Source organism: Helianthus annuus, chromosome 14 (genome assembly GCF_002127325.2).
Source record: "Helianthus annuus cultivar XRQ/B chromosome 14, HanXRQr2.0-SUNRISE, whole genome shotgun sequence".
NCBI lineage: Eukaryota > Viridiplantae > Streptophyta > Magnoliopsida > Asterales > Asteraceae > Helianthus > Helianthus annuus.
Genome location: NC_035446.2, coordinates 125,605,488 through 125,632,936, shown reverse-complemented (window position 1 = coordinate 125,632,936; position 27,449 = coordinate 125,605,488). Strand labels below are relative to the sequence as shown.

Sequence of the window (27,449 nt, the reverse complement as noted above, 5' to 3'; positions counted from 1 at the left end):
GAATCCATCCCCAGATATAGCATGTGAACTACTTGCGCTTTATGTTCGGTAACAATTTTTGCAGCAGAGACTCTTTGGACATCCCAAACAGTATAATGCCCGTCAGCGTATGATGATTAAACGACATGGATGTGACTGTGGCATAAGGCCTATTGATGGAGAGTGTAAAACATGGGTGTTGAAGTGTTTATCTTATGTGGTTTAGTTTGTTTTATATGACTATATGCGTGGAATTAGCTTATTGCGAATGATTGTATGTTTGCAGGTAAAACAAGTGAATTCGGTTAAGTTATGGGGTTTAAAGATAAAGCGAAGCATGTAAGATTGATGAGTGCTCGGATATGTTCCGGGTCAAATTGATGGTTTGGATGTACAAGAAATATGGGATTTCAGTTAATATCAATCATTACATCATCAGCCATCCATGTGACTTTATGGGAGGCATGCATTAATTAATTTCTTCAAAGATGAAAACATATATACATGCACATGAGGTGACGCAGGACATTGGAAAAAGGTGGTTGTCTTGACTTCTTGTGAGGTATATATACACGCAGACAAGGAGGAACAGGGAACACATGTGTGGAATATGCTTTATTTTTAAATGGTCATAATACCACTGATCATCACCAACACACGCATACATGTGAGAGGAGGCTTTGTTGATGAGAAGTCAGCCATCACCATCATAATCTACATACATGTGCGCAGACTTTGTGAACAAGGAAAAAGAAAGTGGCGGCTGGTGGATTTTAGGAACATGGTGGAGGTCATGATTGTTTTAAAATGAACAACATCATTCCCATCGATATTGGCAGCAATGATATATGATTTTTTGGGGTTCTTGAATCACACACTCCATCACATCAGCAAGGGGATAGCTATCGGTTCAACGACAAAGAGGGTGGTGAAGAAGGTGATGAAGAAGGGGGCGATGAGGAGATGCCCGATGTTGAGGAGGACATTGATCCTTTCGGTCCACGGGGACCGAGGCGTAGGTACAGGAAGAAGCATAGGGAAATCTCTGCCAATGTGGTAGATTTTGTGAATCAAAGGCAAATACCGTCGTATCGGTTGTGGAACCGTGGGGATCAAGCGATCTACGACAATGTGTCGGCGGGTATTGGTGAAGCAAGAGAGTACCATGCTAGTCGGAAGGAATGGGAAGAGGCGCAAGGGGCGTACTCACAACAACAATGGGTTTTTCAATCATCTTTCCGCGAGAGGGTGGAAAAGCAGTTGGAGGAACAACAGCTGCAAAATGCGTTGCACCAATCACAAATGGAACACATGATACAGCTGCAAGAAGAGGAAAGGGCGAGCAGACAAGCGTGGGAGGAAGAGGATGCTAGGCGCCGGAATGCACAGGCAGAGTTGGACCAACGCCGATGGGGGGCGTTGGCTTTCTCCAACCAGATGGCGATTAATAATTTCAAGGTGCTCCATGACCAAGAACGCCATCAACGAGATTATCAAGCCGGGCTTCCATATGCTGAACATTCGGGGTGGACCGATTACCCCAACCTTCCTCACCCGCAAGGGCCATCCGATCCAACCCCTCATTGGCCCGAAGCAGTCGGCTCGAGTTTTGTTCCGATGCCGTACCAACCGCCACCTCAACAAGAGTCAAGCCCGATGGATAACTATAGGGATATGTTTGAGGCCCTTACTGGTTATCCGTACCAGCCAAATCCGCCCGTGAACCCGAATGAGAGATATCAGCGGTAGAGGCGAGGTACGTTTTTTGTTGTTGTTGTTGTATATTATTACTTTGTTTTGTTGTTTTTCATTTTGTTATTTAAATTATCGTCTAGTTAAATGAACTTTGTGGGTGTGTTCCCTATATAACCCTCACGAGACCTCTCGTCCTCCCAAGCTATTGGGGGGTTTAAAAGGGCTTGTTGCATAAGCTAAATGCAACCGTGATTCCTACGAAAGTGAGTTAGGTTTGTTGTTGTTGTAAAAATTTTTTTCCACAAAAAATCAAAGTAAAATAATGCATGACTTGGTAATATGTTCATAAAAAGGGTAGAACTACGTACTAACAAATTTTGATGGTTGTGAGAAGCATGCTTCTACACAAGGATTAGAATTTGTAGGTACAACATGTTTGCGGGACAACCATTTTTATGAAGAGACGAAGGATATGAGCATCAAGCGATAAAAATCAGGTGCATGTGTTTCTTTTTACTTTGATTGGTAGTTTAGAATAAGTGGATTGTAATGTGTATTTTAATTTCCGGGGTGAAAAGTTGGGAAGGTTAGTCGTGTCACATCCCTTGTGTATTGCTAAAACTCTAGTTCTTACACATTGAGGACAATATGTACTTCAAGTGTGGGGATGGGGGAGTAGTAAAAAAATTTTTCGATTTTGACCCGTTCATTTAAACACTACACATTGAGGACAATGTTTACCTCAAGTGTGGGGATGGGGGAAAATTTCAAAAAATTTTCAAAATTGTCTTGTTTTCAAAGCAATCTCAAAAGCACAAGTAACCAAGTCAACGAGGGATGTCACAACCCATTTGGTCTTTTGTCATGGTCAAGTTCAAATTAATAAGCATAGCGGGTATTTATCGGGTGGTTATTTGGGAATAATTCGCCTAAGGAACTGGCAATTTATGCATATCACATATCATACTCTTATACGTGAGGTTTGAGCCACTTATATATCATAGATTTACATTTACATGTTTCTTTGTTTGAGTGGACCATTAGTCGCGTATTGTAGAACTTGCAACTTTTGATACGTTTGAGACTATAGACCAAATACAAGCACGAGAATGATTAAGGCATTAGGTAAACCTTTTTCTCTTAAAACCATTTTTCTATCCTTACCCGAACAAATTCCTTAGTCGCCCATTTTGAGCCTAAACCTTTCGTTTGACCACCCTATAGCCCATAAACCTTAAACCTTTTCTTTTTAAACCCGCGTGATGAAAATTCGATTATAGGAGTCGCATTTGTATAGTTATTCTTGATTGTTTGCATTGTTGAAAAAAAAAAGAGAAAAACAGAAAATATTATGAAAAAGAATTGAAAATTGTTGAAGAAAAACACAAAAAGAAGTGTTAGTAGTTGTCGAATAAAAGGGTGAAAGATTATTGCCCATAGTTGATGTTTATATTTAGTTTTGTTTAATTTAGTGGTTTGTAATAAAAATCGAATTTCCATCGCCATAGCCACTTTAATATGTCCTATTCCCTACCCTTAGCCTAGCCCCGTTACAACCCTTCAAAGACCTTTTGACTTGTGCTTAGTATTTGTGTTCGGTGGTGGAGAATGATTGAGTTGCAAGCCTATGCGGGTACGTGTTCTAATCGGTTTTGAGCGATTAATTGTTGAAATGCTAATACATTATACACGTTAGCAAATTTTAAGCCGAGTGGAGAGCACATTGTGAGGGATATGCATGCGTTGTTAGTTTTACGGGCGGGTTAGTCTTGGATAACCATTAGTATATGTGATTATTCACTTAACCGGTAAATATGTGAAATTTGTGAAGAGTTTGAACTTTAGCATGACATTAGACCTTAACCTTTGTCTCGGGGATGGGATGTATATTCGTTGTTCGACCCACGTGAAAGTGAAAAACAGATTTGCTTGAGGGCAAGCAAAAGACAAGTGTGGGGATGTGATACGTGGTTGAAAACCGGTGCTTGTAATTGCTTAATTTGATGTTATTACACAAGTTTTAGTTTCGAATAGCCTACTTTTGATTAGATATGTATTTTGCAGGTCTAGCAGAGTTTAAGGAGCTTTTCGGGAGCTTTACAGGTCACCGGGATGAAAAACGGGTCAACCGGGAGTCAGGGAAGCGAAAAACAGAAAGTACAGTTTTTGGGCACCGTCGCCGACGCCCAGAAGGGCCGTCGCCGACGGTTGGTACAATTGACCGTAGCCTAAAATTCTCCATAGACAGTAACATTGGCCGTCGGCCAATAGTGGAAAAACAAGTACCGTCGCCGACGGTAGGGTTGTCCGTCGCCGACGGCTCCCAATTATTGACTACGCGAAATTTTGATCTTTTGGGTTTGAAACGAGTAAAAGGGGGTTGTTGACCATTCAAGAAGGGGAGTTACACACTTTTTGGAGTTTGAAACTTGATCTTGGAGCCATCTCTCACCAACAATTCACCTACCATTCCATTTATCAACATCTCCTACCCGAATCAAGAATCATCCATCATCATTCAAGGCAATCTTGATTCCTAACCCTAGTTCACCCAATCATTCACCATTCCACCATCACCGTCCATCACCAACCTTCATCATTCATCAATCATCCAATCAAGCTTCAAGATGACTCTATCCGCATTCCAAACATCCGGTGATCAAGTTGCATCAACCATGAGCGGCTAATCATCTCGGTTTCACCCCGGTGTAGGTAGTTGTTAATTCTAGGGTTTCGAATTGTTCTTGTTTTAACTTAGTGACAATTTGTATTTGGTTTTTGAAACTCTTGACAATAGTATTACATTTGTTACGAATTCGTGAATTGTCGAGTGATGTTAAAAGTTATGACTTTGCGAAACGGTGATATGTAATTGTACATTGTCATTGTTAGGATTTACTTGTGTTGATTACAAAGTGTCTTTTTGTCCGTTCTTCGGGGCGTTGATAGTTAGTAGCACCTAAGTCACGGTACACTAAATCCGTTAATCAAATGCATTTGAGTTAAAACTAAAACTTGCAGAGATCCTAGGTTAGCAATTACCGAAACCGGGTGTGATCCCTTTTTATTATTATTGTTCTCGTATCCAAATTTCTTGCAATCGTTAAGTAGTAGTTGTTAATTCAGTAATTCGATTTCAGTAATCCAAATTCACATTTTTCTACTAAACAAAAATACAAAAATATCTGGCAAGCTTCATAATTGTGACAAGTTTTTATAATTCAGTCAAATCCATATACAAACCACATACTCTTCGTGGATCGACCCCTTACTACCACTAACACATTGTTAAGGGTAATTTGGGCTTATAAATATTATCTTTGACCGGAGCGCGACACTCTCTTTGTCGTTGAACCGATAGCATCTCCTCATCATGTGATGGAGAGTGTAAAACATGGGTGTTGAAGTGTTTATCTTATGTGGTTTAGCTTATTTTATATGACTATATGCGTGGAATTAGCTTATTGCGAGTGATTGTATGTTTGCAGGTAAAACAAGTGAATTCGGTTAAGTTATGGGGTTTAAAGATAAAGCGAAGCATGTAAGATTGATGAGTGCAGTCGTTGGAAGTGCTCGGATATGTTTCGGGTCAAATTGATGGTTTGGATGTACAAGAAATATGGGATTTCAGTTAATATCAATCATTACATCATCAGCCATCCATGTGACTTTATGGGAGGCATGCATTAATTAATTTCTTCAAAGATGAAAACATATATACATGCACATGAGGTGACGCAGGACATTGGAAAAAGGTGGTTTTTTTTTTTTGAAAAGAAAAGAGAATTTTTATTAACTTTTATTAAGGGGCTATGTACATGTAAAAATCCTAAAAATTATTAAAAATCTTTTTATGAATTTTTATAAGTTAAAATTTATAAACAAAATAACCGTCAACGACCCTACCACCCCCCAAAAATTCGTGTATTGTCCTCAATGCACCAAATCAAGTCTAAAACATACCTTGTATCTTCATGACCCGTTTGGAATGCCCGAACTTCACACAATCAAGAAAGGTTAGTATGAAACGGAAACGATTCACATCCAAATACGCAAACAATTAAATAGTTATACATAACTTTACACCAAATGTTACCGGTCCTTTTCATTCGACCTCGTAAACCGGGAAACTTGCTACGAAGCTTACCGATTCCTTGTTTTCATCCACTTTCTAGTTACCCTCGAGAAACGGTTTTAGCCGATGACCATTTACCGTTTGCCGTACCCCGTCCTTCGGGTCCTCGATAGTAACATCACCCAATTGTCCGACCCGGGTGATAACATAAGGTCCCATCCATTTGCTCCGGAGCTTCCCGGGAAAGAATTTGAGCTTCGAATTGTAGAGCCACACCTTTTGACCCACCTCGAATTCTTTCTTTCTCAACTTGGCATCATGCGCCCTCTTCATTCCATCCTTGTATTGAGATGCGTATTCATATGCCATCTCCCTTAGCTCCTCCAATTCACACAACTTGAACTTCCGTTCCTTACCTGCATCATCATATTGCACATTAACCTCTTTAATAGCCCATAACGATTTGTGCACAAGTTCAACCGGTAAATGGCAGTTTTTACCGTAGACCAACCGGTAAGGTGTAGTGCCTATGGGTGTCTTATGTGCCGTTCGATAGGCCCATAAAGCATCGTTCAATTTAATTGACCAATCCTTACGGTCCGCCCGCACGGTCTTTTGCAAAATCTGTTTGATTTGCCTATTTGACACCTCAACTTGCCCGCTTGTTTGCGGGTGATAGGGGGTAGCAATCCTATGGTCAACACCAAACCGTTTTAAGAGTTTGCCAAACCGAAAATTTTTAAAATGAGATCCTCCATCACTTATGATGACACGAGGAATCCCAAACCTTGAGAAAATATTGGTTTGGACAAAGTTGCATACTACGGAATGATCATTTGTCTTGGTGGCTATTGCTTCGACCCATTTTGACAGATAGTCAACGGCCACCAAGATGTACAAATTGCCATAGGAATTGGGGAACGGGCCCATGAAATCAATACCCCATACATCGAAAACATCGACTACAAGGATTGGTTGCATGGGCATCTCATCCCTTTTTGAGATACCCCCTAATTTTTGACACTCTATGCAATTTTTGGCAAATTCGTTTGCATCTTTGAAAATAGTAGGCCAATAAAGCCCATTATTTAACACTTTGTGACCCGTTTTGTGACCACTAAAGTGACCACCACATGCAAACAAGTGTAGATGCTGTAACACGCTCGGAATCTCTTCGTCATCAATGCATCTCCTTATAACTTGATCCGCACACTCCTTCCACAAATGCGGTTCTTCCAACCGATAGTATTTGATTTGGGACATGAAGTGTTGCCTTTTCCGTCTATCCCAATGTGCCGGCATATCACCTGTAACAAGATAATTTACAATGTTAGCATACCATGGCAATTTATCTAATTTCATTATATGCTCATCCGGGAAAGACTCGTTGATTTCTAAGGCTTTCGGATCATCTTCAACCATCAACCGGGACAAGTGGTCCGCTACCACATTCTCAATACCCTTCTTGTCCCGTATCTCCAAATCAAACTCTTGGAGCAACAACACCCATCGGATCAACCTCGGCTTCGCATCTTTCTTCTCCATGAGGTACCTAACTGCAGTGTGATCCGAGTAAATAATCACTTTACTACCCCATATGTAAGACCGAAATTTATCCAATGCATATACCACCGCAAGTAGCTCTTTTTCGGTAGTTGTGTAGTTCAATTGTGCATCCGAAAGAGTCTTACTTGCGTAGTATATGGCAACGGGTTTCTTGTCAACCCGTTTGTCACAACCCCCGGTCCCTAGTTCCCGGGAACGGGCGGCCGTGAGCCAGTTTCGGTGGTATCACATTTATTTATCCAATTTGGCAGCGGAAATTTTCATCAGGACCGAAGTTAGGAAATATTTAATCAGAGTAAACCACCATGTTTTATAACATTAAACATATGGGTAAAAACCCAAGTTTTCAATACACACGTTTCATAGGAATAAATCCTATTTATTTAATAAAACATCCATTTTATTCTTAGGTAACTTTATTGCCACTTTTCCAAGCCTCTAGTGCTGTCCAGCTGGCTTCTATTTGGCTTTCACATTTTGTTACCTGAAACGCGTTTTAAAACATTTTGTCAGTGGGAAATACTGGTGAGTGAATCCCAGTTTAATCAAGTTTAAATAAAATTCACAGTGAACAGTATTGAGGGCGATCCCGCAATTACATTTGTTTCCAAGTTATATCAATTATCACCCGTTGGTACTGTCGACACCCGACTTGTGGAAATGTTACTCCTTAACCAGGTTGTAACCAATTTTGTATACAAAACCCCAACATACCCACGATAATTGTATTCTTACAAATACTCAATAACTGTTATTCGCATGGAAAAGTATGTAAGGTTTTGTAAAAACATTTAACAAAAAAGAGGATTACTCACTTTGCTGTTTTAGGTTATTCTTTAGGGTTTCCTGGTGAATATCTATAATTTACACAATGCACGTGTGTTAGTATAATAACCCATTTTAACATTAGTAATACCCTCCCCGAGACGGTATTCCAACGACTACGTCGGGCAGAACCACGACAGCCGTTACGGAACCCTAGATCAATCGGGCAGCGTATCTAATACGTCTCCAGGGGTTATAATACTTACATCGTAGCAGAACCTCGCTATTTTAGGGGGTATAATGCCCGGGTATAGTAACGCCACTACAGAAAATTAAGAAAGAAAGAAAGATTTGAGCGAGACGGACTGAAGGCCGTTGCCTTCTATTTATAGGGCTGTAATCGCACTTTCTCGCGGCCCGCGTGAAGAACAGGCCAAGCTTACGCGGCCCGCGTCAACTCTGGGTCAACGCGTAGCTTGGCTGGGTCAGCGTATAGGTCCGCCACGATGATGACACGTGTCATCACCGGGCTGCGCCACCATTTGAGACACTCGCGGCCCGCGTTAACTAATGGAATCTCTTATGCGGCCCGCGTCAACTAAAGAATTCAGCGGAGTCCGGTTACACCTTCATACGGCCCGCGTTAAGTTGAGGTGAGGTCCTACGCGGCCCGCCTCAGCTTAATAATTATTGTTTTTAATTTATTTTATATATTATATTCTAATTTGGGCTCGGTTTTCACATACGGGTTGCATATAAAGACATATTGATATATTTAAAGATATATTAGGGTGTCAGAAATATTATGAGGGTGTCGGTTTTACCGAGGGTTGTTATATCCTCCCCACCTTGTTTTAGAGCTCGTCCTCGAGATCTACTGGAACAAGTGTGGATATTTCTTTTGCATTTCTGATTCAAGTTCCCATGTATATTCAGGTCCTCTTTTGGAGTCCCATTTCACTTTGACCAGAACTAATCTCTTATGCTTGAGATTTTTAATTTTTCTATCTTCAATCTGTAGAGGCCTCTCTACAAATTTGAGTTGTTCATTAACCTCTATATCTTTGAGAGGTACTACGAGTGATTCATCAGCTAGGCACTTTTTGAGATTAGATACATGAAATACATCATGTATTCCTACCATTTCCTCTGGCAGTTGTAGCTGATAGGCTACAGGTCCTATTCTTTTAAGAATTTTGAAAGGTCCAATATACCTGGGACTTAGCTTTCCTCTTTTGATGAATCTTACCACTCCTTTCCAGGGAGCGACTTTCAATAATACTTTATCTCCCACTTGAAATTCTAATGGTTTGCGTCTGTTATCGGCATAACTCTTTTGTCGATCACGTGCTGTTTTCAGTCGTTCCTTGACTTGAATGATTTTATCAGTTGTTTCTTGTACTATCTCGGTCCAGATAATTGTTTTTCCCCAATTTCTGCCCAACAGACTGGGGTTCTGCACTTTCGTCCATAAAGTGCTTCGAATGGTGCAGCATTGATACTTGTGTGATAACTGTTATTATAAGAAAATTCTATTAAAGGTAAGTGTTCATCCCAATTACCTCCAAAATCAATTACACAAGCTCTAAGCATGTCCTCCATTGTCTGAATTGTCCTTTCGCTTTGTCCGTCCGTTTGAGGATGATAAGCTGTGCTTAGATTTATCCTGGTTCCCATTGCTTTTTGGAAACTTGACCAAAAATGAGAAGTAAAACGGCTATCTCTATCGGAAACAATTGATAAAGGAATGCCATGTAAAGAAACGATTTCATTTACATACAATTTAGCTAATTGTTCCATACTAAAGGTTTCCTTCATTGGTAAGAAATGAGCTGACTTGGTTAACCTATCTACAATCACCCAGATTGTATCATTACCTTTCCTTGTTTTAGGCAATTTGGTAACAAAATCCATTGTTATCAATTCCCATTTCCAAACTGGTATTTCTAATTGTTGTAACAAACCTGAGGGTTTCTGATGTTCAGCTTTAACTTGTGAGCAAGTTAAACATTTAGAAACATAAGCTGCTACATCCTTTTTCATTCCTATCCACCAGAAATTTTTCCTTAAATCCTGGTACGTTTTATCACTTCCTGGATGCATCGTATATTTAGACTTATGAGCTTCTTCTAATATACGGTGACGTAAATTTCCTAATTTAGGTATCCACATTCTCTTTTTATGGAACCTCCAAATTCCATCTGTTCCTTGTTCTATTTCCTTAATCATTCCCTTTAATTTTTCAGTATCCTCCTTGATTACTGATTCTTGTGCTTTTCTAATCTGATTGTTTAAATCTACTTGTAGATTTAATTTAAGAGAACGTACCATTTTTGGCTTTTCATGATACTTTCGACTTAAAGCATCAGCCACCACATTGGCTTTTCCTGCATGATACTGGATATCACAATCATAATCACTAAGTAACTCCATCCAGCGTCTCTGTCTCATATTCAACTCTTTTTGCCCGAAGACATATCTTAAACTCTTATGATCCGTGAATATGGTAAACTTACTACCATAAAGATAATGTCTCCAAATCTTAAGGGCAAAAATTATGGCTCCTAATTCCAAATCATGGGTCGAATAATTTTCTTCATGACTCTTAAGCTGTCTAGATGCATAAGCTATAACCTTTTGGCGTTGCATTAATACGCATCCGTAACCTAACTTAGAAGCGTCACAAAAGACTACAAAGTCTTCAGTTCCTTCTGGTAACGCTAGTATCGGTGTATGGGTTAATCTTTGCTTAAGAATTCTAAAGGCTTCTTCTTGTTTTGGTCCCCATTCAAACTTAACAGATTTACAGGTTAACTTAGTTAAAGGAATGGCTATTCTAGAAAAATCTCGGATAAATCTTCTATAATAACCGACCAATCCTAAGAAACTTCTAACCTCAGTTGGTGACTCTGGGGTTTTCCATTTGGTAATTGCCTCGATTTTTGTTGGGTCTACATGAATTCCTTCATGGTTAACTAAATGTCCGAGAAATTGTACTTGTTCTATCCAAAACTCACATTTTGAAAATTTAGCATAAAGCTTTTCCTTTCTCAATAAACTTAAAAGTAAGTGCAAGTGTTTTGCATGCTCTTCTTTACTTTTAGAGTAAATTAGAATATCATCTATGAAAACAATTATGAATTTATCCAAATATGGCTTACATATTCGGTTCATCATGTCCATAAATGCGGCTGGGGCATTGGTTAAACCAAATGGCATGACAGTAAATTCATAATGACCATACCTTGTTCTGAATGCGGTTTTAGGAATGTCCTCTTCCTGTACCTTTAATTGATGATATCCTGATCTTAAATCGATTTTAGAGAAAAATCGAGCTCCTTGAAGTTGATCAAACAAATCATCGATTCTTGGTAATGGATACCGGTTCTTAATCGTGACTTTGTTCAATTCACGGTAGTCAATGCACATACGCATTGATCCGTCCTTCTTTTTGACAAATAAAATTGGTGCTCCCCATGGCGATGAGCTTGGCTGTATAAATCCTTTCTCCAACAATTCGTCTAATTGTTTCTTTAGTTCTTGCATTTCAGCGGGTGCCAAACGATAAGGTGCTTTGGCAATCGGTGCTGTCCCTGGTAACAGGTGAATTCTGAATTCAACTTCCCTGTCTGGCGGTAGTCCTGGCAATTCTTCTGGAAAGACATCTGAAAATTGGGACACTACTGGAATGTCTTTTAAATCTTTTCCTTTAGTGTTAGTGATTATAGAAATCAAATACACTATAGATCCTTTCCTTATACAACTTGCAGTTTTCATCACAGAGATGAATTTAGTGGGTCTAGATGGCTTATCTCCTTTAATTGTGATCTTTTCACCTCTTGGTGATTTTATCTGTATTGACTTTTGATCACATAAGATATTTTCTTTATTGGCTATTATTAACCAATCCATTCCTAATACGACATCAAATCCTACCAGATTCATTGGGTAAAGGTTTGCAATAAATTTTTGATTAAAAATTTCTTTTCTTGCTCCCTGCAAGATTTCAGAAATTCTAACGGTTTCTCCATTTGCGGTTTCTACTAAACATTCTTGTGGTAGTTTAGTTAATGATTGATTTAGGAGTTTGCAAAATGAAGTATTAATAAAACTTTGGTTGGCACCAGAGTCAAATAATACTTTAGCAAAAATATCATTAACTAAAAACGTACCAGCAATTACATATGGAATCATCCTGGCTTCATCTGCAGTTAAAACGAATGCTCTAGCATTTTTAGTATTCTTGTTGTTTGCAGCTGGAGTCAATTTTGGGCAGTTTGTCTTAATATGACCTTTTTCTCCACAGTTGTAGCACATTCCATTACTGGCTTTTCTTCTGCAATTTTCTTCCTTGTGTCCTGGCGCCTTACAGTAATTGCAGTAAGTAGAGCATCTTCCAGAATGCTTCTTCTTGCAGTTCCTGCAGTATGGTGCAGAGGTAGAACCTATATTTCTACGGTTGGAATTCCCAGAACGGAATTCTTGGGTAAGCCTTTGGGTTAGGTTTCTCCTCTGGTCTTCTTCTCTAGTACGGATTAACTCATCTGTCAAGGTATTGGCTAGTTCTACAGCTTCTTCTATAGTTTGGGGTCTAGCTGCCTTGACTACATGTCTAATCTCTCCAATTAATCCCCAGATATAACGGGAGATTAATACCGGTTCAGGTGATGCAAGGGTTGGTACTATCCTAGCATACTCAAAGAATGTGGTAGTGTAACCCTTACTGTCTACCCCGGTCATTCTAAGATTCAGAAACTTATTTGCTATCTGTTCCTTTTCATTGGGAGGGCAGAATTTCCTTTCTACCATATTTTTAAATTCCTCCCATTCCATGTTATAAATCTTATCACTTCCTCTTGACTGGAGGATAGTGTTCCACCATTCTAAGGCTGCGTTTTTAAACAGATTTGAAGCAAACATTATCTTATCTTCTTCAGCACATTTGCTTATTTTTAAAACGGCCTCAGTTTTCTCTATCCAGCGTAGGGCTGCAATGGGTCCTTCATTGCCCAAGAATTCTATTGGTTTACAGGACCAGAATTCTTTGTAAGAACAACCATATGGCATGGTTCTTCTTCTTTTGGGAATGGGCGCTTGAAGTACAGGTCCATTGTTCACGCTGTTTTCCAGTTCACTTGGTCGTTTACTGCTATGCTTACTTTTATTATTCGCTTCTTGAACTGTTTGAATAATAAATGGCATTGCATCTATAATTCCTTGTGCCACTATATGTTGAACGACACTGTTATCCATTTGGTTTCCATTGTTATTGTTGTCTGGATTCTCATTAACCACGTTAATGTTACTCTGGTTATCGTTATTCAGATTATCCTGATTTTCCTCGTCGGCCATCTGAATTTTAAACAATTTACCAAATATTAATATTACAATTAATATTTGAATATAGCCAATCATACGACACGCACTTTTAACCAAAAGCGTCGAGCATTGCGACTTTTACTCTATTTATATAGTATGCATCATTATACACTAGTACTGAAATTTAAATTACAATACTGACTGAAATGTAAAGCTACAATACTAATAGTAGGCATCCGTATTGTTTTTTTTTTTCTAACACATACACACATATATTTTATTTTATTATTATTATTATTACTACTACCGTTTCTGCCTTCACCTTCACTGATATGGATTCATCCAAAAATCCATATTACGCTCATCGTATTTCCATACGAGGCGTTCTCCCACCTGTCGCATTCGATCACTACTTTCTAAAATTTCCTCCCCAAAAGTCCTAAGTTCTTGGACATTTTCTGCACTCATTGGGGGTGCAGGTTCTAGGACTGGGTTTGGAAACTGGAGTACGGGTTCCTGATACGGAGGCATAGGGGCTTGGTACGGGTATGGATTCTCTAAAATTTCCCTAACATATGCATCACTAATGTTGTAGGGATCTTGAGGATCTAACCCTGGGTAAGCTCCTAAGTTGGGCATTGGCACATTTTCCTGTATTGGGTTTTGTTGCACGTAGTCCCTAACATCGTCCCACCAGGGGTCGTAATTGTTTGGGTCTAGGGGATCTGGTGCAGGTACCCTAGGTATCTCCTCTGGGTTGTAATCAGGCATTTCTATCTGGTTTTCTACTTCTATGGGTTGGTCAGGATTTTGTGGTTGGGGTGCTAGCATTTGTTCCAGGTTTGAGTCAGCAGCAGTGGTTGCTAAAATATGGATATTAGCGATACCCCTATTGAGCATGTCCTGATTATAAGCATCAGTCTCTCTTTTTGCTGCGGCTAACACTCGCTGTTCCTGCAACTTTTTCATTCTTTTCCTACGCTCGTGCGCTCCCCTACTGAACCATCCCCTCTTTTTCTGAGGAAATGGCTCTTCAGACTGAGCCTTAAACACAAAGATTCCTTCTTCTGTGTCAGCAGAATACCCCGAGAGGGCAGGGTGAGAAGAGGAGGTGCCTTCGCTCCTAGGCGAACCAGACAGTTGACGATAGGCGTCAGAAGGTCCTTGGTCGCTCATACTGTAAACTAACAAATAGTCAGATAACACATAGCAAGAAATACAATTATACACGTATTTCCATAATTTATTTCCTAACACTTTTGTATTTCGATGTCAGCAGAACACTTCTGTGGCTGAATCAGTGGCATAGCTCTGATACCACCTTCTGTCACAACCCCCGGTCCCTAGTTCCCGGGAACGGGCGGCCGTGAGCCAGTTTCGGTGGTATCACATTTATTTATCCAATTTGGCAGCGGAAATTTTCATCAGGACCGTAGTTAGGAAATATTTAATCAGAGTAAACCACCATGTTTTATAACATTAAACATATGGGTAAAAACCCAAGTTTTCAATACACACGTTTCATAGGAATAAATCCTATTTATTTAATAAAACATCCAATTTATTCTTAGGTAACTTTATTGCCACTTTTCCAAGCCTCCAGTGCTGTCCAGCTGGCTTCTATTTGGCTTTCACATTTTGTTACCTGAAACGCGTTTTAAAACATTTTGTCAGTGGGAAATACTGGTGAGTGAATCCCAGTTTAATCAAGTTTAAATAAAATTCACAGTGAACAGTATTGAGGGCGATCCCGCAATTACATTTGTTTCCAAGTTATATCAATTATCACCCGTTGGTACTGTCGACACCCGACTTGTGGAAATGTTACTCCTTAACCAGGTTGTAACCAATTTTGTACACAAAACCCCAACATACCCACGATAATTGTATTCTTACAAATACTCAATAACTGTTATTCGCATGGAAAAGTATGTAAGGTTTTGTAAAAACATTTAACAAAATAGAGGATTACTCACTTTGCTGTTTTAGGTTATTCTTTAGGGTTTCCTGGTGAATATCTATAATTTACACAATGCACGTGTGTTAGTATAATAACCCATTTTAACATTAGTAATACCCTCCCCGAGACGGTATTCCAACGACTACGTCGGGCAGAACCACGACAGCCGTTACGGAACCCTAGATCAATCGGGCAGCATATCTAATACGTCTCCAGGGGTTATAATACTTACATCGTAGCAGAACCTCGCTATTTTAGGGGGTATAATGCCCGGGTATAGTAACGCCACTACAGAAAATTAAGAAAGAAAGAAAGATTTGAGCGAGACGGACTGAAGGCCGTTGCCTTCTATTTATAGGGCTGTAATCGCACTTTCTCGCGGCCCGCGTGAAGAACAGGCCAAGCTTACGCGGCCCGCGTCAACGCTGAGTCAACGCGTAGCTTGGCTGGGTCAGCGTATAGGTCCGCCACGATGATGACACGTGTCATCACCGGGCAGCGCCACCATTTGAGACACTCGCGGCCCGCGTTAACTAATGGAATCTCTTATGCGGCCCGCGTCAACTAAAGAATTCAGCGGAGTCCGGTTACACCTTCATACGGCCCGCGTTAAGTTGAGGTGAGGTCCTACGCGGCCCGCCTCAGCTTAATAATTATTGTTTTTAATTTATTTTATATATTATATTCTAATTTGGGCTCGGTTTTCACATACGGGTTGCATATAAAGACATATTGATATATTTAAAGATATATTAGGGTGTCAGAAATATTATGAGGGTGTCGGTTTTACCGAGGGTTGTTATATCGTTGTCCCAACACGGCCCCTACCGCATAATCACTTGCATCGCACATAATCTCAAAAGGTAAAGACCAATTCGGCGATTGCAAGATTGGGGCCTCCACTAACTTCTCTTTTAAATTGTTAAAAGCATTTTGGCAATTTTCATTGAAATCAAACGGTTGGTCTTTTAACAACAAATTACATAAAGGCTTCGTTATATCACTAAAACCCTTAATAAATCGCCGATAAAACCCCGCATGACCTAAAAATGACCTAACACCTTTAACAGTCGTGGGATATGGTAAAGTAGATATGACTTGTACCTTAGCACGATCAACCTCTATCCCACGACTTGACACCACGTGCCCCAACACAATTCCCTCTTGAACCATAAAATGGCTTTTTTCCCAACTTAGGACCAAACTAGTTTCAACACATCTTTTTAATACTTTATCTAGTTGGTCCAAACAAGTCTCAAAAGATGATCCAAAAATTGAGAAATCATCCATGAAGATTTCCAAAGACTTTCCCACCATATCGGAGAAGATACTCATCATGCACCTTTGGAAGGTGGCGGGAGCATTACATAATCCAAACGGCATCCGCCTAAATGCGAAGGTACCGTAGGGACATGTAAATGTAGTCTTTGCTTGATCTTCCGGATGGATGGCAATTTGGTTATAACCGGAATAACCATCTAGGAAGCAATAAAATTTTTGCCCCGACAATTTCTCAACTATTTGATCTATGAAAGGTAAAGGAAAATGATCTTTGGAAGTTGCGGTATTCAACTTCCTATAATCAATACAAAATCGCCACCCGGTTACCGGCCGGGTAGCTACCTCTTCACCTGCGTCGTTTTTGACGACTTGTATACCGGCTTTCTTGGGAACCGTCTGTGTTGGGCTAACCCATTGGCTATCCGAGATCGGGTAAATGATACCCGCATCAAGCCACTTCAACACTTCTTTCTTCACGACCTCCCGCATGTTCGGATTTAACCGCCTTTGTGCATCTCGAACGGGAGTCACATTCTCTTCCGTGATAATTTTATGCATCACCACCGAGGGACTAATACCCTTCAAATCCGCAATGGTCCATCCAATCGCCGCCCGATTGATTACCAACACTTCCATCAACTTTTTCTCTTGCTCCGCGGTTAAATTTGATGCAATGATAACCGGGAGAGTATTGCCTTCTCCGACATAAGCATACTTGAGATGCTTTGGCAATGCTTTCAACTCCACTTCCGGAGGCTCTACTAAAGACGGCTTCAATTTAGTATCAATGCTCTCCGGTAAGCTTTCAACTTGGAGCGTCCATGTCGGTTTTCCTTCTCTAACCGCAAGCACCTCCAAACTCCTTACTTCCTCGTCCATGCTTTGTTCCACCTCCACCTGTGACCTGTCAAACATATAACAATCCTCCATTGTGTTTTCCCCATAAACGACTGTGTCGCAAAGAGGTATACACGTGTCAACAATGTCTGCCATATAGCATTCATCATCAACTGGAGGGCTCATAAGTCCGGAAAAAACATGCAACCTCAACCTCCGGTTTCCAAATGTCATGTCAACCGTTCCCGTTCTGCAATCAATTTGAGCATTTGCAGTTGCTAAGAACGGTCGACCCAAAATCACCGTAGGTTGTTTGGTTGGGTCCTTAGCCACATAATCAAGTACAAGAAAGTCCACCGGATAGTACAAATCCTCGATTTTCACTATCACATCCGAAACAATTCCACGGGGTAGTTTAGGTGTCAAATCGGCTAACACCACAGTAGTGTTTGACGATTGAAGTGGATCAAATTCATATTGGTCATACAAGCTACCCGGTAGAATGCTTACGCTAGCTCCAAGATCTAGAAGTGCCCGGTTGATTTTAAAATCGCCCACTTGAATTGAAATGATAGGCGCACCCGGATCTTGGAGCTTAGGTGGAAGTGCACCCGAAAGAATCGAACTCACATTTTCGGTTAAATCTAATTTTTTTTGGAAATTTGTGAGTGCGTTTTTGGGTACACAAATCTTTCAAGTACTTAGCATACGACGGTACTTGTTTAATTGCATCCAAAAGAGGTAAATTAATTTTGACTTGTTTGAAAATTTCCAACAACTCTTCTTGTTGTGGACCTCTTTTGTTTACAACTTTTTTCATCGTTCCCTTCAATGCTTCGGGATAAGGGGCGGTATTAGCCTCCACACTCTTTTCCTTAGCCTTGGGGACGGGGATGGTCGCAACGGGAGTAATATTATTCTTTTTCAAATCATTTTTATTTTGACCCGTTTGACCATCCTCAAGCTCCTCATCACTAGCATCTTCCACCACCCCTTCAACAAATTGGGGTGGTGGTGTTTTGACACCACTATCAACAACACGACCACTACGTAAAGTAATTTTATTAATTGGTACCTCACGTGTGTTCCTCGAGCTCGACCCTTGGTGCTTAGGGTTTATGGTGGTGTCACTTGGAAGCTTCCCCATGCCTCCCTTTATTTGGGCCACTTCTTCCGCTTGTTGACCCACTTGTTTCGCCAATGCCTCGTGTGCTTTGTCTTGAATCTCGTTTGCCTTCTTTATCTCTTTAACATCACTATGAGTCTCCTTTTGCATGTTTAGCAAAGCATCCATCTTGGCACTCAAGTCATCACCACCGGTTTGATTGTTCGACCCACTTCCGTTACCGCCTTGATTATTGTAATTCTTTTGGTACCCACCTTGGTACCCTTGGTTGTAATTTCGTTGGTAACCTCCTTGGTTACCACCTTGACGGTTTTGGTATGATGACCCACTTCCTCCTTGATTACCCGATTGGAAATTCGGGTTCATTTGATTTGAAGCGTTGCCATACCGGAAATTGGGGTGATTTCTCAAACCCGGATGGTAAGTGTTGGAGTTCATGTCATATTGTTTTCTATCTCCATACACTTGATTGACTTCTTCGGTGTAACCACTCGACCCCATTGAGCATTGCTCGGTCGCATGCCCAATATCTCCACATTCTTCACAAACCGCAAACTGAACCGCATTTACCTCTTTCTTCTTTTTCAGTTGGGCTATTTCCCGTTCTAAGGTGGAAATCTGGTCTTTGGAATCGAGATCGGGAAGTGACCGGGAAACTGGATGTCTTTTTGCTCATCCTTTCCAAAAATTCCCAATCATCATCCTCATGATTGCTCAAGAGTGTACCATTGCTTGTTGTCTCGAGACGATTCCAAGTTGCATCATCCAAACCCCGTACAAAGCATTTCACCAACTCCCATTTTTCTATTTGGTGATGTGGGCATCTCCTCATTAGCTCTTTGAATCGGGTAAATGCTTCATGTAAAGGCTCACTTGAAAGTTGACGAAACGACCGGATTTCATCTCTCGCATCGTCGGTCTTTGCCATAGAATAGTATTCATCCAAAAATGCTTGTTGCATTTATTCCCAAGTTCGAATACTATTGGCCGGAAGTGTAAGGAACCACTTTTTTGCCTTGTCTTTCAACGAAAATTGAAACAACCGAAGCTTAACTTCCTCTAGTGCGAAATTGTGCCCCCCAATAGTATCACAAATGGAAGAGAACTCCGTTAAATGTGTGTACGGCTTACCATTGGACCTCCCATTGAAGTGAGGAAGTATGCTGATGTAATGCGGTTTACAATCAAACATCCTCCTTTCGCATACTATCGGAGAATTATTCTCGGTCACTATCGGGCGGAAACGGTCATTTACTCCCCGTGGAGGTTGTTGACGACGTTGTGGACCATTAACTTCTTGATCGACCGGTCTTCGATTATCCCTTCTTTCATCTCTTTGATCCCCCCTTCGATTATCCCTTGGGTTACCACCTCCCACGAAACGAGGAATCCGGTTAGGGTTTGCATTGTTGTTGTTGTTATTGTTGTTGTAAACCCATCATTCCGGTTCCGTTGGTTATTGTTTCGTGGTTGACGGTTGTTCCCATAACCATCATTTCTTCCACCTCCGTAACCGTATTCATCGTCCCCAACATAATTGGCGTTTTGGTAACCAAATTCCTCATCGTCATACCTTCTAGCGTTGTAGACGTTTCCCCTATTCACGTAGCCCCAATCTTCATCATCATTAGCCCGATCATCGTAATACCCCCCATCGTCCGAATTTTCCTTATGAATGCTTACGTGTTCCGGCGATTGATAACCGGGAACACTATACGGTTCATCATCGGGGATTGCATTCCTTAAATCGTCGATGTTGAAAAACGGGTCTTCATTTGCGGGATTGCCGCGATCACGGTTACCTCTACGATCGGAGTTGACATTCCGATCATCAAGGTTGATAGGTAACGATGCTTGTCGGTGAAGGGGTTGTTGTTGAGGTGTTCGTTGGGTGTTGTTGGTATTTTGGTTTCGGAAAGGTGGAGTAGGTGGTCTTGCGTTGGTGTTACCACCCGGTTGTTCTTGGGGTATAGGTTGGGTGTTTTGAGCGGGATAAAAAGTTCCTCGGGATTGGAATTGATTTGGGTTGAGGTTTTGGTTGAGATTAAAGTCTTGGTTGGAGTTGTGGTTTGCCATTGAATCGGTTTCAATGGTCGGTGTGAGTGGTGGTGATTGGTTGGTTTGATTAGAAGCAAGAGTTGCTTCTAACCGGCTTGCTAGGTTCCTTCTTGCGAGTCTTTCGATTTCCGGTTCGTAGACTAAAGGTGAAGTCCTCCCGGAATTTCGTGTACGCATGCACTACTTGTAACCTGCACAAGTAACACACCCCGCGTAACAAGGAAAAAGACAATACAAAAAGAAAGCTAAACAAGTTAAACAGTTAATCACACAAATTCAACAAAATCCAAACACAAAGCGCACGCACTCCCCGGCAGCGGCGCCAAAATTTGATCGGAGTGTCGCGCTCCGGTCAAAGATAATATTTATAAGCCCAAATTACCCTTAACAATGTGTTAGTGGTAGTAAGGGGTCGATCCACGAAGAGTATGTGGTTTGTATATGGATTTGACTGAATTATAAAAACTTGTCACAATTATGAAGCTTGCCAGATATTTTTGTATTTTTGTTTAGTAGAAAAATGTGAATTTGGATTACTGAAATCGAATTACTGAATTAACAACTACTACTTAACGATTGCAAGAAATTTGGATACGAGAACAATAATAATAAAAAGGGATCACACCCGGTTTCGGTAATTGCTAACCTAGGATCTCTACAAGTTTTAGTTTTAACTCAAATGCATTTGATTAACGGATTTAGTGTACCGTGACTTAGGTGCTACTAACTATCAACGCCCCGAAGAACGGACAAAAAGACACTTTGTAATCAACACAAGTAAATCCTAACAATGACAATGTACAATTACATATCACCGTTTCGCAAAGTCATAACTTTTAACATCGCTCGACAATTCATAAATTCGTAACAAATGTAATACTATTGTCAAGAGTTTCAAAAACCAAATACAAATTGTCACTAAGTTAAAACAAGAACAATTCGAAACCCTAGAATTAACAACTACCTAACCGGGGTGAAACCGAGATGATTAGCCGCTCATGGTTGATGCAACTTGATCACCGGATGTTTGGAATGCGGATAGAGTTATCTTGAAGCTTGATTGGATGATTGATGAATGATGAAGGTTGGTGATGGACGGTGATGGTGGAATGGTGAATGATTGGGTGAACTAGGGTTAGGAATCAAGATTGCCTTGAATGATGATGGATGATTCTTGATTCGGGTAGGAGATGTTGATAGATGGAATGGTAGGTGAATTGTTGGTGAGAGATGGCTCCAAGATCAATTTTTCAACTCCAAAAGTCACGACACATCATCACCATTCATCATACAGCGCCGCAACACCGGATCATGCGATCAACCTCATCTCAAGCCTTTGAAGATCGAACGAGTATCATGAGCGGCTAAATCTCTGGTGGACACTTCGGGTGAATGATTCTTGTGAGACACTTTTAATTCTAGTTTCTGTTTTGTATTGAGATTTGGATTTGTAGTCGGGTGACAGCCGTCTATTTGCGTGATTATATAATTTGTGTGACAGACAAATCCTGAGTGACAGTCAGAGTTATAATTATGTTTTGAATCCAATTATGCTTTTGTTGATTGAATGATTCCTATGTATGCTTGTTTTAATATTTATCTGATCAATTAATATTAAGATTTTGAACTGCATAGGTAATTGGTAGATGTGACAGATTTACTATTCAATCAATAGCATCCAATAAAATCAGAATTAAGTTATTGGTAATTACAGAATCTGAATCCCGGAGTGATCACCTTTTCTCATCATTGTTTATTACAACTCAATTTTTTTTTAATTGCAACTTGTTTCATGTGTTTTTAATTCTATATCAGTTTTATAATCATCAGTTAGTTTAGTAAAATTTACAAACAAAACGTGTAACACTAACCACATGCTCCTCGTGGATTCGACACCCGACTTACCCTGTCTATAGGTAAAGTTAGGTTATTATTTTTTTGAGTGGCCCACGACAGCCGTATCAAAATGGCGCCGTTTCCGGGGAGCTAGTGCGCTTAGTGGTTGTTTACTTTTGTTTGTTTATTTTCGTTTTGCATTAAAAAAAATCCAAAAATATTTGTTTTTTTTTCTTTTTTCGTTCTTTCTAGTTAGTTTTATTTTTATTTTTTTTGTTTTGTTCAGTACTACTTTTAGTTTGTTACTTGTGCAGCAACTATGGAATGGGATTATGATGTTGAAGCATGCTCATGTTGCGGGAGTCACAATCACTGGGCTCAAGATTGTCCACGTTCTTACCACCCGGATCATGGCTCCAGAGGATATCAAAATTACAATCAATCCGATAAAGGCGGTAACGAGCAGAATCGAAACGCAATTGAGGAAGATAAGATTTTAGAGTTATTCAAAACCCTCCTCAAGCATGTAGAGGAACTCACCCAGTCTCTCAAGGAACAACAAAATATTAATGAATCACTTAACCAGCGAATTGAACAACTAACTAATCAGTTTGACAATTTTGCAGAAAGAAAAGCTACAGTTAGCCTGGTTGAGGATGCTGGATCAGAGACATATAGAGATCCAGGGGAACCGCTCATCCCGATTCAACTTGGGGATCTCAAGACAGATAACGCTTCATTGAATTTTGGAGTTAGTATGAGTGTTCTTCCCGGGTATATTTATGACAGGTATGATTTGGGCCCATTGCAACAGGTTAATGATCCTATGGTTTTAGCTGAATACTCACGAAGAAGGCCCCGAGGGATTTTGAAGGGATTGACTGTAAAGGTAGGTGACTTTTATTATCCTGAAGATTTTGTTGTCTTAGATCCATATACATAGAAGGAACAACTGAGGGTGATACTTGGCAGACCATTCTTGGCCACTGCAGATGCTCAGATCTGTTGCTGGAAAGGTACAGTTGATATGACATACGGGAGCCGTAAGCTTTCTATTGACTTCCTTTCACATTCTTTTGATTATTCATTTATAAATACTTGTTCATGGGATTTTGTTACTAACACGAGTTATTCTCGAGTGTGTGACGATGGCCCGAAAGAGAGTGTTGCTATGATTGACAGGTCTAAAGATGACAAGATCGTGAAGGATAAAGAGGCCAAGTCACCTTGGTGGCTCAAATTGAGAATTAAAAAGCAATTAGCCAAGCGAAAAAAGATGCCACCAAAGGAAGCAACCAAATCCAAGAAGAATCCCATAGAGACACGTACGGGCGAGTTATTATATTCTTTCGATGATACAGATCCAGATAACCCGGATCATTGGGATGCCATAAGAGATGATGGATGGATGTGGGATGATAACCATGTGTTTCATACACAGGGGATACTATATGAACCACCATGAGCTTAACCAGATACGGTCTGGCTGAAGACTATAAACTTAGCGCTCTCGGGAGGCAGCCCGAGGTTGTAGAGTAGTGTATATTTGTTTTATTTTTGTGCGAGGTTATTTTTGCAGGTTACCAGGTTATTAATCTCTACGGATGCAATTGTCCAAGTGTGGGGATGTTTGGTGAAGTCCCAATACGTTCTACTTGCAGTGACGGACAATGAACAAATCAGAGTCAGTCAAAACTGTCCATACTCAATCTCCATTTGGACGGGGATGATCTGAACACTATTCGTAGAGATTGACCCGAGTACTTGTTGGACACGGCCGCGAATGAAATGCTATACAGTCGTGGTGGAACATGACACATGAGGATTCTACGCTTTAAACCAGGGGAGTCTGTTCCACTTTTATTATTGCATTTTTATTTTTGTTTTTGGTGGTGTTGAACTATTTATGTTTAGGGAATGTGTTTACGTTATTTGTGCTAGGGATAGCCACTCAGGGGGTTGTTAGTTGGTATTCCCGGGTTTTGTTTTAAAAGCACTATACATTGGGGACAATGTCGCCCAAGTGTGGGGATATGGGAAACCCGGGAAGGGAAAGGTTTGAAAGAGGTTAAAAGTGATTGAGAACGATGAAAAGTGAAAAAAAAATTGAAAATTTTGAAAAATTTCATCACCTTAAATAAGCTAAACGGATAAAAAAACCGAACGTTTCAATCACTAATGGGTTCCTTGCCGGTAGTAAACTAACATAGTCCCTTGTCATGGTCGTTCCTTTAAGTTTCATGAGAGTAGGTCCGACAGGTGTTTTTAGGATAAAAGAATTGAAAAGAGATATCTATTTAGGGGTAACATGCTTTAGATTGCATATGCTACGTGTCGGCAGCCTTTTTACCCTTTTCTTGGTGAGAATTTTGAGCCTGTAGAATGATAGAATGATTTACATTATGATTTCATTTGTTGAGAGCAGGCCGCATTTATTCTGTGTTAGAACTTGTATGATTTGATACATGCTGAGACTGTGGTTTGATATGTGCACGTACATGATAAAGGCATTAGGATATCTCGTACACCTATGTGTTTGTTTCATGTTTACCGAATCATTACCCTTAGTAGCCCTGTTGAGCCTATTTATCATTCGTTTGTTCACCTAATATGAATTGTTTTGATACCGACCGTGAACAACAAGTTTTAAATAATTGAACGAAAAAAAAAACAAAGAAAAGAAAAAAAAATAGAAAGAAAAAAAAAAAGAAAAAGGAAAAAATATAAGTGTTGTGAATATCGTTTATGTTCTTAAGTAGAAACCAACCCAAAGGTGTAAGTTGTTTTTTGTGTTGCAAATAAAGTTGTCACGGTTTGGTCGTTTGTTTGTTCGCCATATAAAAAAAAATATATAAATATAAGCCGAAAATCTTCCTACCCTTAGCCTAAGCCCAAAACCGAAAGTCCTTTTGATATGTGCCGTGTTATATGATACAGTGGAGGTGTGATTGTCATACAAGCATATGATTACAGGATTTCATGTTTGGTTTTGAGTGATATAAATGCTAGCACATTACACGCTAGTTCATATTTTTAAACCGAGAGGAGAGTTGATTGTGAGGGGCGTGTAGCATGTGTTATATTCTTAAGCATGTTAGTTCTGAATAAACAAGTCTTAAGTTTTAGAAATTACATCAATTGCTTGTCGGGCTGTAAATCTTGAGTGTGTCAGTCTATGGAACGGGTATGAGACTTGGGGACTTAATCTGTTGCATTGGTTTAGGGGTTCAGAGGTATTGTTACTGTGGTGAGTAGTGCCGTATCGGTTTGGTTTGCTTGAGGACAATCAAATGTAAGTGTGGGGATGTGATGGAGAGTGTAAAACATGGGTGTTGAAGTGTTTATCTTATGTGGTTTAGCTTGTTTTATATGACTATATGCGTGGAATTAGCTTATTGCGAGTGATTGTATGTTTGCAGGTAAAACAAGTGAATTCGGTTAAGTTATGGGGTTTACCTATCACCTTGCAATCCAAGCATTAACATCTGAAATAAAAGCAGTTAATACTACTGATAATATGAAGCGTCAGAAATATGAACAAGAGTCATGTGAATGGAACCTTAGCATCCATGTTATCAACATAATGTGGAGAGTATTTTCTGGGAACAACAACGATTAACCCTCTCGACATACCGACTGCAATGTAGTTAAGATGAACTGCTAGGGCTTGTGGAGTTCCATGGTCTCGTTTAAACGACGAAGACAATATTGTCCTGGTAATGGTGTTATCAGTACTGGTATTGAAATAAGCCAACGCGGTTGATCCCATGTGAACACCCTCAAGCTTCATTGGTTGAGCAGCGGCACCCTCTTCCCAGCGCAGACCCGTAAATGCATGCTTCTTTTCAAGCTCCTCAGCGTATTGAAGGGGCGTCAATGAGGTCCCGCGTGTCCTTCAACATCTGTCGCCAACTCTCCTCACTAGGTAAACCTTCACCATTGAGACTGCACGCGTTTTGTATTTTCATGTTCAGTAATCAGTTCCGCACAGAGTTGAGAATTTGCAGTCAATTCTACCGGTGCTGTATCTAAATGATCCAGTTTAAGATCTTCGTCGACTAACTTTGCCTCTGAATGCCCAATTTCAGAACCAATATTGGCTTTAGGATCCAAGCTTTCCGTACTAGATTTCTCCCTGGTGAGTTTAATAGCAGCAGCATGTGGAGTTGGAACCAACCGTGAAGCTGCAGCAGCGGCTGCCAACGCTGCCCCAGGTTTAGCGTTTGACCTAACCGTACTGAATAACCGAGGTAATTGACTAGTGGAAGGAAACTTTGAGTGCATTTCTGGTCTATCTCCATCAGTTCCCAATTGAGAAGTTGTTAATGGCATGTAATCAGAAGAATTTGCATCAAATGGATTATTAGTGTTGCTTCGGGGGCTGTTTACATCCGAGCCATCAGAGTTGATGAGGAGAAGTTCATGGACAGTGCTGCGGTGGTGGTGATCGTCTTCTTCATCACTAGTCAAGGCGTCTAGATCGAGCTCCGTAGGCGTCTAGATGACTCTGCACCGATATCCATTTGAATATATCGATTATAATAGAACTATTAGTGTATATATGTATATGTACATGTATATGTATGGCTTGTTTGAGTTTGTTAGGTATTCTGTTTAGTTTGTTATGTAGTTCCATTGTGATTCCTCTTCTATCTCTCTCTCTCTAATGGCAACAACTTGTGCTAAATCAACCTCAATCAAATCAAATCAAATCACACCTATTTCATGCTAACAAAGCTTGATAATGATTTACTATATCTGTTACAGTTTTTAAGTCGAGATTTACCGATTGATACTCGTATCGGATGGATATGTTGCGGTTTTCATCATTGCATCATCTTAGCTTCCTCTATTGCACACGATCGGTTGTGGTGGACGATGGAATAATGCTAATTTTTGGTGGTTCATGGCGGTCACACGGCGGTGGTGGTCACCGTAGTTCTTACTGGGCT

At 40.2% G+C, this 27,449-nt stretch overlaps 1 protein-coding gene across 1 annotated transcript; it reads right to left on the bottom strand.

Annotated features, from left to right (window-relative positions):
- Positions 1–27,449, bottom strand: LOC110909312. Its single transcript, XM_022154344.2, has 4 exons — positions 27,284–27,449; positions 26,057–27,004; positions 25,954–25,982; positions 1–149 (listed from the first exon to the last, which is right to left on the bottom strand). The coding sequence occupies exons 2-4, from the start codon at positions 26,285–26,287 to the stop codon at positions 29–31; spliced, it is 381 nt and encodes a 126-aa protein (XP_022010036.1). The 5' UTR covers positions 26,288–27,004; positions 27,284–27,449; the 3' UTR covers positions 1–28.

Bases quoted from the DNA above. Each gene is read 5' to 3' on its own strand.
- LOC110909312 (XM_022154344.2), bottom strand. From the start codon at position 26,287: ATGAAGCTTGAGGGTGTTCACATGGGATCAACCGCGTTGGCTTATTTC. The intron at 25,983-26,056 runs GTTCCATTCACA...CTTTTATTTCAG, and splicing joins TTGATAACATGGATGCTAAG to ATGTTAATGCTTGGATTGCA. The intron at 150-25,953 runs GTAAACCCCATA...CTCCATCAATAG, and splicing joins CTTGGATTGCAAGGTGATAG to GCCTTATGCCACAGTCACAT.